Below are 14218 nucleotides of genomic sequence, written 5' to 3' on the forward strand. Positions count from 1 at the left end.
CGAAAATTGCGGTGTTTGAACAGTCTAGGTTTCTTCGAAAAATAAATTTTAGATTTATTGAGGTTGCAGCCGATGATTCTGGGGCTTTCAGAAAAAAAAAATTGAAGTGTAATGTGGATTTTCTAGTTAATTCTGTGGGACTTCCATTGGATGATCTTGTTAGGTATCCATATCTATGTGCATTCAACTTGGAGAAGAGGATAATTCCTCGGCATAGAGTAATGGAGGCATTGAAGTCCATGCGAGTGCTGGAAAAATAGGTGAGTTTCCCAGAGGTTCTTAAGTTGTCAGAAAGATGTTTCTTGGAGAAATATGTTAATTCCAATGCTAAATCCTCAGTTCTGCGAGATATTTACAATGGTGGGAAATCTAAAAGTGTTATCATTGACCAGGAGACTTGCGGTGAGCCTGTCTGAGAAGGTCATGATATTTCATCAGCAGCTTCAATATGATTTTCCATGTACAATATTTTTCTTTTTAAAATAGTATCCTTCAACCTAGGAACCCGCGGTAAAGAAATTTTAGCCTGAAGTGGTTAATAATGGTTGTGTGACTTCCTTGGCACAAGTAGAGAGAGTCCAAATAGGGTGCTTGCAACGCCAACGTCATAAGAAGATTTGAGCATAGGGATGGTTTGACCATTTTGCTTCCTTCTTTTTAATGCAAGGTACAAGACACCCTCCTTTCCATCCTCCATTAGTGGCACCATTGCTTTTACATGTCTAACTAGACTCTTTGTACCAAAATAAGAGACAAATAATGGATTGATTTGTTATTAACACATCTTTTTCTGTTCTTTATCATTGAACTTTTGCATTTTTAGAGAAAAAATGATATTTTACTTAATATAAGCCCGACCTTCTTGTCAACAAAGATGCATTTTTACATAAAATTTTGCTACTTTACTTAATATAGCCCGGGCTTCTTCGGCAAGCATACTTGTCAACAAAGACCCAGTCTCTACAAAAACAAACCAAGTTATCAAGCATATCAATGAAGAATATTGTGAATTATTTGAGCTTAAAATAGTGAGTGATTTTATTCAGTGTTAATGAGGAGTCCAATTGTAATCTAGTGTGCTTCCTTCATGTGTTTGACTTGGTAGATGATTTTCCTTATTGATATGCATTTTAGGGAGAAACCAACATTCGTGATTCATATTGATGCTATTGTTTCATGAGGTTACTTGTTACAAGTGTCAATCTTGGAAGTGAGAGTTGTTGAATTTGTAACTATGTTCGGTCTTCATAATGTATATTTGGTCACTTGATGTACTTGTATTTATTATTGTAAAACATATTTTAAATGCTACAGTCAAGAAAATTTGTTTTGAGTCAAAGTTATTGCGACTTTTAGAAGAAGAAAAATTGAATTTTTGAATTGTAATTTTTGGCTCCAAAAGTTGTCAAGTCGGCCTCACTTCAAGTCAAGTTTGCCTTGGCAGAAGACACACCCATTCAACAAAGACATATCACTATATAAAGACAATTTTACCTCCTCCACTTAAGAAATTTGCATCTCTCATACAAGACAATTTATGGGCAAGCAAGTGAAGAACAAGATGGAAAAATAGGATGAAGAAGAAGATGAATTGGCTCTCTTTCTCTCTCTCATTAACTCCTTTGTGTGTATATAGTCTCTCTCTCTCTCCTGGTTCACAATTTTTCTGGGCATTCTATTGTAGGGGGCAGAAATTTGGCCAACTGCACAGGTTGGAATTCTGGGGCAACTGGCAGCTACAAGAGGGTCAAAATCTCTAGGTCAAATTAGGTAGAGTGAATTTCTGGATCAGATGGGGAGGCTTGACCTAGAGGGGAAGACCAGGTTTGAGCATAGGTCTAGGTGTGTCTCTTGTTGAACAAAATAATTTCTCTATTGAAAAGGTTGCTAGGTTTTTCCCCTTGGTGGGTTTTCCCAGGGTAAATCTTGTCTCTTTTTTGTGCATTCTGATTTCTATTGTTCTTTATGGTTGAATTTCTGAAGTATAATTACTGAATGATATTGGAATAAAAGTAAAAGAAGATCTACATAAAAATTAATTATCAATTTTTCAGAAATATCTTGTTAGTTTATATTGCACTTAGAAAATCAACATAGTATTAGAGCCTTGGTGAAGGAAGGAACACTGAGATCACCCTTTGAAGAAACCCTACTTTGATATTCCATTGTTGAAGTCCTTCTTGTTGATTCACATCCATGGCCTCCTCTATGAAATCTAAGAACAAGTTGGCAGGAGCATCCAACTTCAGAGCTTGGAAACTTAGGATTGATCTTTTTCTTGCAAAGAACAAGGTTTTGGATATTGTAATAGGAAAAGTTGTAGAACCAAAATATGCTAAAGGAAAGAAGTTCGAGGAAGATAACATCACTGACATGAGTCTTATCGTAGACTCCATTAGAGATCATCTAATTCCTTACATTACAAAGCTTGATACTTGCAAGAAGATGTATGAAACCCTAACTAATTTATTCACTATCAAGAATGTTGGTCAAGCCATGAGTCTAAAGAATGAGCTTCGTGATGTAAGGTTGACAAATAATGACATTGTGGCTTCATACTTCGTAAAGATTTCACAAATAAGAGATCAATTTTCAGCTATTGAACAAACTATATCTGAAAGCGAACTTTTGAGTACAACACTCAATGGTCTACCTAGATCATGTGATGCATTTGCAATAGGCATAAGTAGCTGGAAAGAATCTCCTACATTAGAACAATTATGGACCTCTTATGCTAAAGAAGAATCAAGGATCATATCAAGAGATAGGAAGGGTGGCTCAAGCATTTGCAGCTCGCTTCAAGAAAAATAGAAGAAAGAAGAAGGGTGGCTCTCAAGGTAAAGGATCGGGAAAGAAGAAGGACATGTCAAGAATTCGATGATATGGTTATCATAAACATGTGTGATATCCCTTGGTTAATATTTTTCTCTTGTAAATAATTGTAATTATTTTAATGGGGATGAGATAGGGACACAAATTCCATTGCTTGAGGCAGGAGATTTCTTAAGGGAATTGTTGTTTTAAATATCAGTCCTCGTTGGTAGAGTGGGCTGACTGTGCCATAAATAAAAAAAAAAAAAAGGACAGGGGCAAGTGTTCTTTGAATCTCTTAGCAAGAAAAATAGGACAACATTACGGTAGCATGGGTTGTGCTGTCCACGATGAAGGGACAATTGCGAAACCGTTGAGAAGGAGGGATGTTAATCGTGGATGGAAAAAGGGGGAGGACTGAGAGATTAATTAAACATTGACACATGTGTTCTAGGGAGAGGGATCAAGAAGAGCTTATACCCATGTAGAATATGCAAAGGGAAAAGAACCTCTTGCCACACAGAAGAGGTAGAACAAGTAGCAACTCAAGCTGTGTTGTTGGGCGTTGAAGAGTGCCATAAACCAGTTGAAGAATCCTATTGAAAACTTGCTGGGCATAAGCATTACCAAGAGAGAAATGGCCTATCCTTCGAAATGAAGGCAGGGTTGCTTGGTGGTATTTTGGTTCAATTGTGCATTTGTTGAAGCCTTCCCTCTAAAAGCACTCCATGTCAAGCTTTGAGTTTTGGCTCGGTGATGATAGTTACAAGTAATAGTGGTTGTAGCTTGTCTATGGTTCGGTGGAGAGTTGGAGTCCCAATCTCAGCTACTGAGCACATTTTAATAAGATAAGTATATTCATGTCTTTATGCATTGATTGTCATGCCTATGTTTAATGGGTTGGGTTTAATGCCTGTGATGGTATTGGTTCATTATGTTGGTTTAATACATTGATATGTTGGAGAAAAGAATTCACGTGTAATGTTAAGCTCTGTGCCATGGATAAGGAATTATACATCCCTGGACGACAAATATACTTATGATTGCTTATGTTTGCATTTATTAATTTTTATATGATGGCATTAGGCTGAAAATCTACTCAATTTAATGACTGGGAGGTCAATTTGGCATGGAAATGTATTGTGGATGCCGAGAATATAATATTAAGCATGGTTTATTCCTGTGTGCATTGTTGTTGTGATGTTGTACTAATGCCTTCTACACAAAAAACTCTCATATATAATCGTATGTGCTAGTGTTGTATGCACTGAGTAATGCCATCATATGTGGAATGGGCATTGGATGTTCAACTGTGTTGGCTTCGTCCCGTGGTAATGCTTATGTGATGACCAGTTGTGTGGCTATACTTGAAAATTGCATTGGCCTGAATGTGATGACTGTAGGCTTGTGATATTCTTAATCTTGAGTCGAATGAATGGTTTATGCTTATAAATCGAAATGGGAGGGAGACTTCATGTTTATCAATGGGATGATGATTCCCTTATAGCCTTCTTGGGCATTATATGCTCTTTGGTTGCCTTTAATTGTTCCTTAAAAGATACTTTGTAGGTCTCTGGAACAATATCGACCTGTTTCCCACAAATCATTAAGTTTCAGAGGGGCCATAAACCTATGAGAGGTTGAATGGGTAAGTCCCTAGACTACGTTATGCATTTTTGGTCATTGAGAACCCAGGAAGGCGATTTGGTTGTAATCTCAAGAGGGGATACCACTAGTGCGTGGTTCATAAAACTGTAATGGCCATGATTGAGTTTTGGCGCAAGTCCAACTACTTGCAGAATATTTGTGTCTATTTCATGTGAGATGTTTTCATCATGCATTGTTATGTATGTTTTGATTGAGATCCCTTTGTTGCCATGATGGCAGGATACTCATTGTCACCATGTGTAAGATTGTGTTATTCTGATAGGAGGTCTATTGTGAGTGATAGTTCCTGTAGCGGAACGTTTCATGGAGAGATTTTGCCACTCATGTAGAAGGCACATGTCCTTGTATGAAAGAAAACATAGTCCATGTACATCTTCACCATTTCCAACACTGAATGAAGTGACCAACACCATCTTGACACCGGGCCCGGAGACGTAGTCCACATTGGACGAACTCCATTATCAATGTCTCTTGTTTATGATTTGTTGATCGTCATTATGTTTCAATTTGCTTAAGCATGCACATATGTTTATTTATGCTCTTATGAAATGCAATTCTAACTACATCATGAAAGTAAAAGATCTTGGTAAAATCCAGAAGTTGAGTCAACTCGGATCACTTAGGTGGAGTCCACATCACTTGGTAACTCAACTTTAACTCCTTGATGAGTTTCCACCTCATTTCCACATGTGTGGATATTTATTTTCTCCAATTTATTTAATTGTTGGCTCAATTGATTGCCACATTTTCCCATAGACTTAGGAAAAGTGGGTTTTGAGGGCCCATAACTTATTTTTCACCCCTCAAAGCACGACTTAGTAGAAAGTTGAGGAGTAGAGGTGTAATTTTGAGCACACATACTCCATACAAACTCTTTAGACATCACCTATTAGAATTTACGTTCAGAATTTATTAAAATTTCTACCCCACGAGAAATAAAAAAATAAAAAAAACTGACCTCTAGACCTAATCAAATTCCACGTTTTTTATTTTAATGATCTAGCATGGTAATATACAATGACTTTAGACACTAGGAATCACTCAAGGCCTTTCCATCAAGCCACACTCCGACTTTGGGGTTGTAAGTTGGAAAAAAACAAAATTGATTATTAAGTGCTGAAAAAGTACCAATAATTAACCGAGTAAAAAACACTCCCCAATGTAAACTCATTTGATGACAATGTCCCTAGCTACCTATGCCTATTACATGACTCTTTTCATCACAGTAACATCACTTTACAATATCCCCATAGGGCTTGCAGAATCTAAGTACAATATAGACAAAGATGAGAAGAAGAAGATTGAGCTTAAAAGCTGTGGTGATCTCTGAACTCTGATGGTACATGAATCCTCTAACATATCCTTAGGCATGGAGTCTTCAATTCTTCAGGTATACTTCAGTGGTCAACAAGTGCAACAAAGACAACACGAGCAATCACCACAAGCACAAACAAAACTAGATCTTAACCTGATAAACCAACAAATATTTCTAAATATTTGCGCATGTATAATGACCACCTCCCTTGATTTGCCAGTGACAAATGAATCAAATCCCTAAATCGTCTCATCCACTCACAAGTTCTTCAAAATCTTAAAAAAATACAGTGGATGTTTGAACAAGGTTAATTTAATTATAATAAATAATGAGGTGTAGGTTCAATTTACTCTTCGGAAGCTTTATCCAACATTTGATAAACAAATCTAGGTTTACTTTACTCTTCAAAAGTTTTTTCCAACATTTTTTTTCAAAAAGAAACATATCTTAGGACAACTTTTCCAAAGCTCCGAATCATTTTATGGCTGCCAAATACATTCTTCCCACTCACTCCCCATTAAAGAGAACTCTATGTGGCTTGTGTCTTCTGTCTTGCCCATCCCATGTTTATTGATTATAAATATCTTTAAAATGATTGCATTAAGAATGACTTCATAAGTATTATTTTAGTTTCCACAATTTATACAAATTAACCACCCCAATAGAAAACAAATTTTACAAAAGATTTTGAATTTATCGAATAATTTTTATAAAATGTATTTATATTTGAATTTATTATTATTTTTAAACAAAACAAATTTTGGAGTCCCCTGGATTATTATAATTCTTTCCTTATTACCAATATTAGAACTAAATATCTTTTGAAACCTCATTCTTCTAGACTACTAAAACATCTCTACTTATTGTTACCTTTAACCATGCTGGTATCTTAATTGAGGATTGTAAATTCATGTATTTGTTGTAATAGTTAGCATTTTATTTTTCAACATTCACTTTCATACATATTCATTTTTATCTTTTTTAAATATTTTTATAATAAAATTGATATATGGTAATATTTAAATAATAAAATAAAAATAAGAGCATTTTCTTTTTATTTTAAGTTTTTTTTTTTTCTCACACATAAGTCTATATATTTTATATGAGGAATATACATATTTCTTCTATTATATCAAAATTCATCATGTGGCTTAAGAGAATTAAAATTGAGTGGGAAAGGTTCCAATCATTCCTCCCAAAGAGTTGATAACCCCAATTAACAACCTTTTTACTCTATGTATTCCGAAAACAAAACTTGAGTAGGAAAGGTTCCAATCATTTCTCCCAAAAACTTGATAACTCCAATTAACAACCTACACGTGGTATATTTAGAAAACAAAAATTATTATTAATTTTACTTCATTCTCACCGATATGAATATCTATAATTAACCTGACTTGAAAACCTAAAAAACCTAGTTAATCATCAACTTTCCTCATTTTCATTAAATACAAATGAAATGTAATTTTAATGTTCACTACACTAGATATAGTCTACAAGACCAATAGCTTCACTGCTTTTTGCTTTTTTACAATTCAATTCAATTATTATTCAAATTAATGATGAGCTGACCCAAGCTTTTAACAGTGCCCTTATTTAAAAGACAATGGAACCGAACAGATATTAACATACGGCTGTAATTGTCTCTGATGTCCCTGAAAGCATCACATTTCAAAATAAAATGTTTTTCCTATTCCACTGCCTCTAAAAATGCAAAAATAACAACCAATCCTCAACCTTTCACTTTTTACCCATTTCTATACCCATTCCACTCTTTACCCATTTCTATACCCATTCCTATTGAACCAGGGTAACCTCAAATACGCTTTAGCATTTCCTTCCAAAAAGTTTCCTGTTCCTCTTTCGGGGTATTGTTAATTGTAATTGATCATTTTGAACATTGTTTTGGATAATAACATTTTCAATAATCTGTACTCTTCGACGATTGATTGATCTTATATATGTACTCTTCACCACACATGCTCGCTTATTGTATACCAACCCAGTTCTGCTATTCTCTGCTTGGGTATCCACACAGTCCTTGGGCGTTCTCCAGGTAATTGGCAATTCTCTCTTTCGCTTCTTTCTATTGCAAAAAAAAATGATGTCAATTCAGTTAACATGGAAACCATTCATCATGACCGGAACCCCATTGCCAATTTCCCTGCTTCCATTCAATGCAAAACCCCACTTAAGATTTCCAAATTTCTGCGCCCAATTGGCAGCTTCATCCACAACTCCACCAGACAGGGATGTTTCCATGGAATTTCTCCTCAATAAATGTGGTTTGACAGACGAAGATATCACAAAAGCCTTTAAACAAGGCAGAAGTGGCAAGGGTTTGCTTTATAAATCAAGTGAGAGTTTGGAAGAGGTTTTGGAGTTGTTTAATGAATGTGGTTTGACTAACCCTGAGCAGATTCGAGGGGTGGTCCTCTGGAACCCTCGGATTTTGTTATATAGATCCCAAAGAAGCCTGAAGTCTAAGGTTAACTTCCTGAGGACTTTCATGAAGAAAGACGATATCGCCAAACTCTTTTGTACTGATTCAAGTGTTTTTAATTACAGTGAGAAGAAGTTTAAATCTGCGGTTTCTCTCTTGCAAAGATTGGGTGTTGATGGTGATGCATTATCGGAATTAGTGGGAAGGGCACCCCGTTCGCTCAAGGTTTCAGAAAAAAAAGTCATGGCGTCATTTAAACAGGCCGAGGATTTGGGGTTCAATAGGGGGTCAAAGATGTTTGCATATGCTTTGCGTGTAATATTGATAGAAGGAAAAAAAAATATATATCGAAAATTGCGGTGTTTGAGCAGTATAGGTTTCTCCGAAAAACAAATTTTGGCTTTATTGAGGTTGCAACCGATGATTCTGGGGCTTTCAGAAAAAAAATTGAAGTGTAATGTGGATTTTCTGGTTAATTCTGTGGGACTTCCATTGGATGATTTTGTTAGGTATCCATATCTGTTTGCATTCAGCTTGGAGAAGAGGATAATTCCTCGGTATAGAGTAATGGAGGCATTGAAGTCCATGCGAGTGCTGGAAAAACAGGTGTGTTTCCCAAAGGTTCTTAAGTTGCCAGAAAGACGTTTCTTGGAGAAATATGTTAATTCCAACGCTGAATCCTCAGTTCTGCAGGATATTTACAATGGTGGGAAATCTGAAAGTGTTATCATTGACCAGGAGACGTGCGGTGAGCCTGTCTGAGAAGGTCATGATATTTCATCAGCAGCTTCAATATTGATTTTCCATGTACAGTATTTTTCTTTTTAAAATAGTATTCTTCAACCAGAGAACCCCAGGTAAAGAAGTTTTACCCTGAAGTGGTTTATAATGGTTGTGTGACTTCCTTGGCACAAGTAGAGTCCAAATATGGTGCTTGCAGGTAAAGAAGTTTTAGCCTGAAGTGGTTTATAATGGTTGTGTGACTTCCTTGGCACAAGTAGAGAGTCCAAATAGGGTGCTTGCAACGCCAACGTCATAAGCAGATTTGGGCATAGGAACGGTTTGACCATTTTGCTTCCTTCTTTTTAATGCAAGGTACAACTTTCCATCCTCCAATGGTGGCATCATTGCTTTTATATGTCTAACTAGACTCTTTGTAACGCAATAAGAGACAAATAACGGATTGATTTGATGTTAACACAACTTTTTCTGTTCTTTATCATTGAACTTTTGCATTTTTACAGAAAATTTTGATATTTTACTTAGTATAGCCTGGCCTTCTTGTCAACAAAGATGCAATTTTACAGAAAATTTTGGTACTTTACTTAATATGGCCCAGGCTTCTTCGGCAAGCATACTTGTCAACAAAGACCCAATCTTTGCAAAAACAATCCAAGTTATCAAACATATCAATGAAGAATATTGTGAATTATTTGAGCTTAAATAGTGAGTGATTTTATTCAGTGTTAATGAGGAGTCCAATTGTAATCTAGTGTGCTTCCTTCATCTGTTTGACCTAGTAGATGATTTTCCTTATTGATATGCATTTTAGGGAGAAACCAACATTCGTGATTCATATTGCTGCTATTATTTCATGAGGTTACTTGCTGCAAGTGTCAAGCTTGGAAGTGAGAGTTGTTGATTTTGTAACTATGTTTGGTCTTCATAATGTATATTTGGTCACTTGATGTACTTGTATTTGTTATTGTAAAACATATTTTAAATGCTAGAGTCAAGAAAATTTATTTTGAGTCAAAGTTATTGCGATTTTTAAAAGAAGAAAAATTGAATTTTTGAATTGTAATTTTTGGCTCCAAAAGTTGTCAAGTCGGCCTCCCTTCAATTCAAGTTGGCCCTGGCAGAAGACACACCCATTCAGCAAAAACATATCACTATATAAAGACAGTTTGACCTCCTCCACTTGGGCAATTTGCATCTCTCACACAAGACAATTTATGGGCAAGCAAGCGAAGGACAAGAAGGACAAATAGGACGAAGAAGAAGATGAATTGGCTCTCTTTCTCTCTCTCATCAACTCACGTGTGTGGATATAGTCTCTCTCTCTCCTGGTTCGTAGTTTTTCTGGGCATTCTGTTGCAAGGGGTCGAAATTTGGCCAATTGCAGGGGCTGGAATTCTAGGGCAACTGGCAGCTACAAGAGGGTCAAAATTTCTAGGTCACATCAGGTAGAGTGAATTTATGGATCAGATGGGGAGGCTTGACCTGCAGGGGAAGACCAGGTTTGACCATAGGTCTAGGTGTGTCTCTTGTTGAACAAAAGAATTTCTCCATTGAAAAGGTGGCTAGGTTTTTCCCCTTGGTGGGTTTTCCCAGGGTAAATCTTGTCTCTTTTTTGTGCATTGTGATTTCTACTGTTCTTTATGGTTGAATTTCTGAAGTATAATTTCTTAATGATATTGGAATAAAAGTAAAAGAAGATCTACATCAAAAGTAATTATCAGTTTTTCAGAAATATCGTGTTAGTCTATATTGCACTTAGAAAATCAACATAGTATTAGAGCCTTGGTGAAGGAAGAAACATTGAGATCACCCTTCAAAGAAACCCTACTTTGATATTCCATTGTTGAAGTCCTTCTTGTTGATTCACATCGATGGCCTCCTCTATGAAATCTGAGAACAAGTTGGAAGGAGCATCCAATTTCAGAGCTTGGAAACTTAGGATTGATTTTTTTCTTGCAAAGAACAAGGTTTTGGATATTGTAACAGGAAAAGTTGTAGAACCAATAGATGCTGCAGGAAAGAAGTTCGAGGAAGATAACATCACTGACGTGAGTCTTATTGTAGACTACATTAGAGATCATCTAATTCCTTACATTGCAAAGCTTGATACTTCCAAGAAGATGTATGGAACCCTAACTAATTTATTCACTATCAAGAATGTTGGTCAAGCCATGAGTCTAAAGAATGAGCTTCGTGATGCAAGGTTGACAAATGATGACATTGTGGAAGATTTCAGAAATAAGAGATCAATTTTCAGCAATTGAAGAAACTATATCCGAAAGCGAACTTGTGACTACAACACTCAATGGTCTACCTAGATCATGGGATGCATTTGCAACAGGCATAAGTAGATGGAAAGAATCTCCCACTTTAGAACAATTATGGACCTCTTATGCTCAAGGAGAATCAAGGATCATATCAAGAGATAGGAAGGGTGGCTCAAGCATTTGCAGCTCGCTTCAAAAAAAATAGAAGAAAGAAGAAGGGTGGCTCTCAAGGCAAAGGATCGAGAAAGAAGGACATGTCAAGAATTCAATGCTATGGTTGTCATAAACACGTGTGATATCCCTTGGTTAATATTTTTCTCTTGTAAATAATTGTAATTATTATAAAAGGGCTTAGAGAGGGACACAAATTCCATTGCTTGAGGGATTTGTTGTTTTAAATATCAGCCTTGGTTGGTTTAGTGGGATGACTATGCCATAAATTAGTTGAAAGAAAAAAAGACAGGGACATGTGTTCTTCGACTCCCTTAGCAAGCAAGTAAGTAATTTTCCCTTAATGAAGGCAACCCTCATCCCTTTGTCCCCCAAAGCATATATAGATACCAAATTATTTTTCAACCCCAACATATATGTCACATCATGAAGCAAAAAAATTTCTAGAGAATCCAAGTGAAACTTAACATAACCAAATCCCTTAATGGGATGAGTGGAGTTGTCTCCAAGTATAATGTTCAAACTTGACTCCCTTTCCACCAAATTAGAGAGAACTTCCTTATACCCATAGAAATGATGAGAGGCACTACTATAAACCAACCAATTGTCCCAAGTATGTGGAGGAGAGGAACTAGAAAGTGCAGAAATAATAATATGTTCATATTAATTTGCAGCATTACTTTCATACTTGGTATTTCTTGAATTCTTTTGAGGATGATGGTCTTCTTCATGATCACTCGAAGCATCTCTTCTTATTTTTTCATCTCTTCGATTATGATCATTCCTTCGATCACATATTCTTATTCAATTATTAAACTTGTAGTTTTTGCTTCTAGTGTTGTAGCATGGACCATTGTTCTTCTTCAAGCAGTCTCAAGCACGTTGACAAATCTATAGGGAAATGCTTAGAGTGATTTCTCTTTTCTTGATAACTTCCTGTGATGCCTTTTTACTTTTTCTTACTTATTATCTTCTTCACTTATTATTATGTTTTTATATCATCAAACAACTACCAAAACAAGAATAACAATAGTAAACAAGAACATAGAATGTAGGCTGCAATCCAAGGCCAAAACCTCTCCACTTGAGAGGAAAACCCATAATTATTTTCTCTTCTTATATATTCTTCAATTAACGAAGTCCACGACCTCTAGACCAAAACCAATACCCTCTAAGACCAAGTCCAACCCTTCTGGATGATGTGATTCCTTAGATAAAGTCAAGCCTAGTCAAATCTCTTCCAACATCGCAACTTTGAACTCTAGCTTTTCGCCCTCTACTACGCCAGGAATAAAATTTCAGCCCCCTAGTAGCAGTTTTTGCCACACATGTGAGCTTTTTCTTGCCTCCTGTGGTTTCCTCAAACCTTCTCTTGTATTTTCTCCTTCTTCTAGTGCTTGAGGATGACTCAATGTGACCTTTGTTGGCCTTCTTTCTCTTCCTTATTCAAGATTGAACCTATAGAAGAAAAACCCTAGTCCAACAACAAAAACCATAGCTTTCCTTCACATGTGTGAGAGAGAGAAATAGCCCATAACAAGATTTCTTCATCCTCTTACTTCTTCACTTCATTTCTTGCTCTTCTTCTTCACTTGGATGAGTAAATGATGAAATACAATTATCTAAAAGAATAATCAAGCCCTAAGAAAAATTAACATGGTATAAGAGTTAGGCTAAAGAAAATTCATGGATATCGCCTCTTGAAGACACCAATGTATCCAGTAGAATGAAAGATGTTGGAGTTATAAAAGAATCACAAGGTTTGAAGGAAATCCTAGGAAACTTTGTTCTAACAAGGGAAATTAGGGTTTTGTGGATAACATGAGGTTAGGGTTTGGAAGAAACCCCTGAAGTATGTTTGGAAGAAAGGCCTAGATATGATGATTAGTAAGAAATTATTTCATCACTTGTGACATATTCAATGTAACCGTAGTTGGGCTAGTCTCATTTGGACCTAGCTGCTTATGAAGACACTTGAAAAATATTGAATACAACATTGACATATGGATGATGGATAACAATGACTCTTGAAGGCTAGTTCAAAAGGGAGTTAATCACCTCTCGTTAAAGATAAGTACCTTATAAACTTATGTTATTTCTTTATGACACTGTTCTTGTTTAGATTTATCATGATTATTTTTCCTTATCCTTTCTACATGAACATTTGGGCACTTCTAATGAAGACGTGATTGGTTGATCCTTCTTGAGGATCATCTGGATACTAAATGATGCAAAAAAAGGGAACTAGTGCAGGAAGAGAAAAGTTGGTGCATGAAAGAGGAAGCTTGAGCTAGAAAAGGAACATGGCATAAATATATTATGGGAGAAAGTGAAAGATATTCTAGGCATATGCAAATTATCAAAGTAGTAGCTTCCAATGAAAAAGTGTATATACTAATCAAGTAGCTACAAGTTGCTAGGGTATCTGAATATTACAAGGTATTTATAATTGTTATGTTTAGATTTAGTTGTAATATCAAGATGGAAAGTCAAGCCCTAAGGTATGACAAAAATATCACTTTCGGATAAGCCTTTATTCATACAATATTATTGAGTGATGCATGTCTGAGTAAGTTTGATTCCTGGTACATGTATAGTAATAATTAATATCACTTTGATATATGTTATCTTGATAATATTGACAATGCTTATAATTAGTATGGTAACCCTGATGGCAATAATGTGTTTGTGAAGTTGATACTCATGATCTACTAACTATCTTCTTGTTGATCTTGATAAGTTGTAACTCCTAAGATGACTTAACAACATAGTAAATTTGACAATGTGACAAAATGGATGCCT

General features: G+C 35.8%; 1 protein-coding gene across 1 annotated transcript; it reads left to right on the forward strand.

Moving 5' to 3' along the window:
• Window positions 1-7657: 7657 nt before the first annotated feature.
• Window positions 7658-9440, forward strand: LOC149207601 (transcription termination factor MTERF8, chloroplastic-like). Its single transcript, XM_089393920.1, has one exon. It carries the CDS (start codon window positions 7896-7898, stop codon window positions 8997-8999), a length of 1104 nt encoding a protein of 367 aa, XP_089250046.1. The 5' UTR covers window positions 7658-7895; the 3' UTR covers window positions 9000-9440.
• The last annotated feature ends 4778 nt before the right edge of the window (window positions 9441-14218 follow it).

This window comes from Pinus tabuliformis, chromosome 1_2 (assembly GCF_031772625.1).
Source record: "Pinus tabuliformis cultivar Carrire ecotype Pingquan chromosome 1_2, CPIR1, whole genome shotgun sequence".
Lineage (NCBI taxonomy): Eukaryota > Viridiplantae > Streptophyta > Pinopsida > Pinales > Pinaceae > Pinus > Pinus tabuliformis.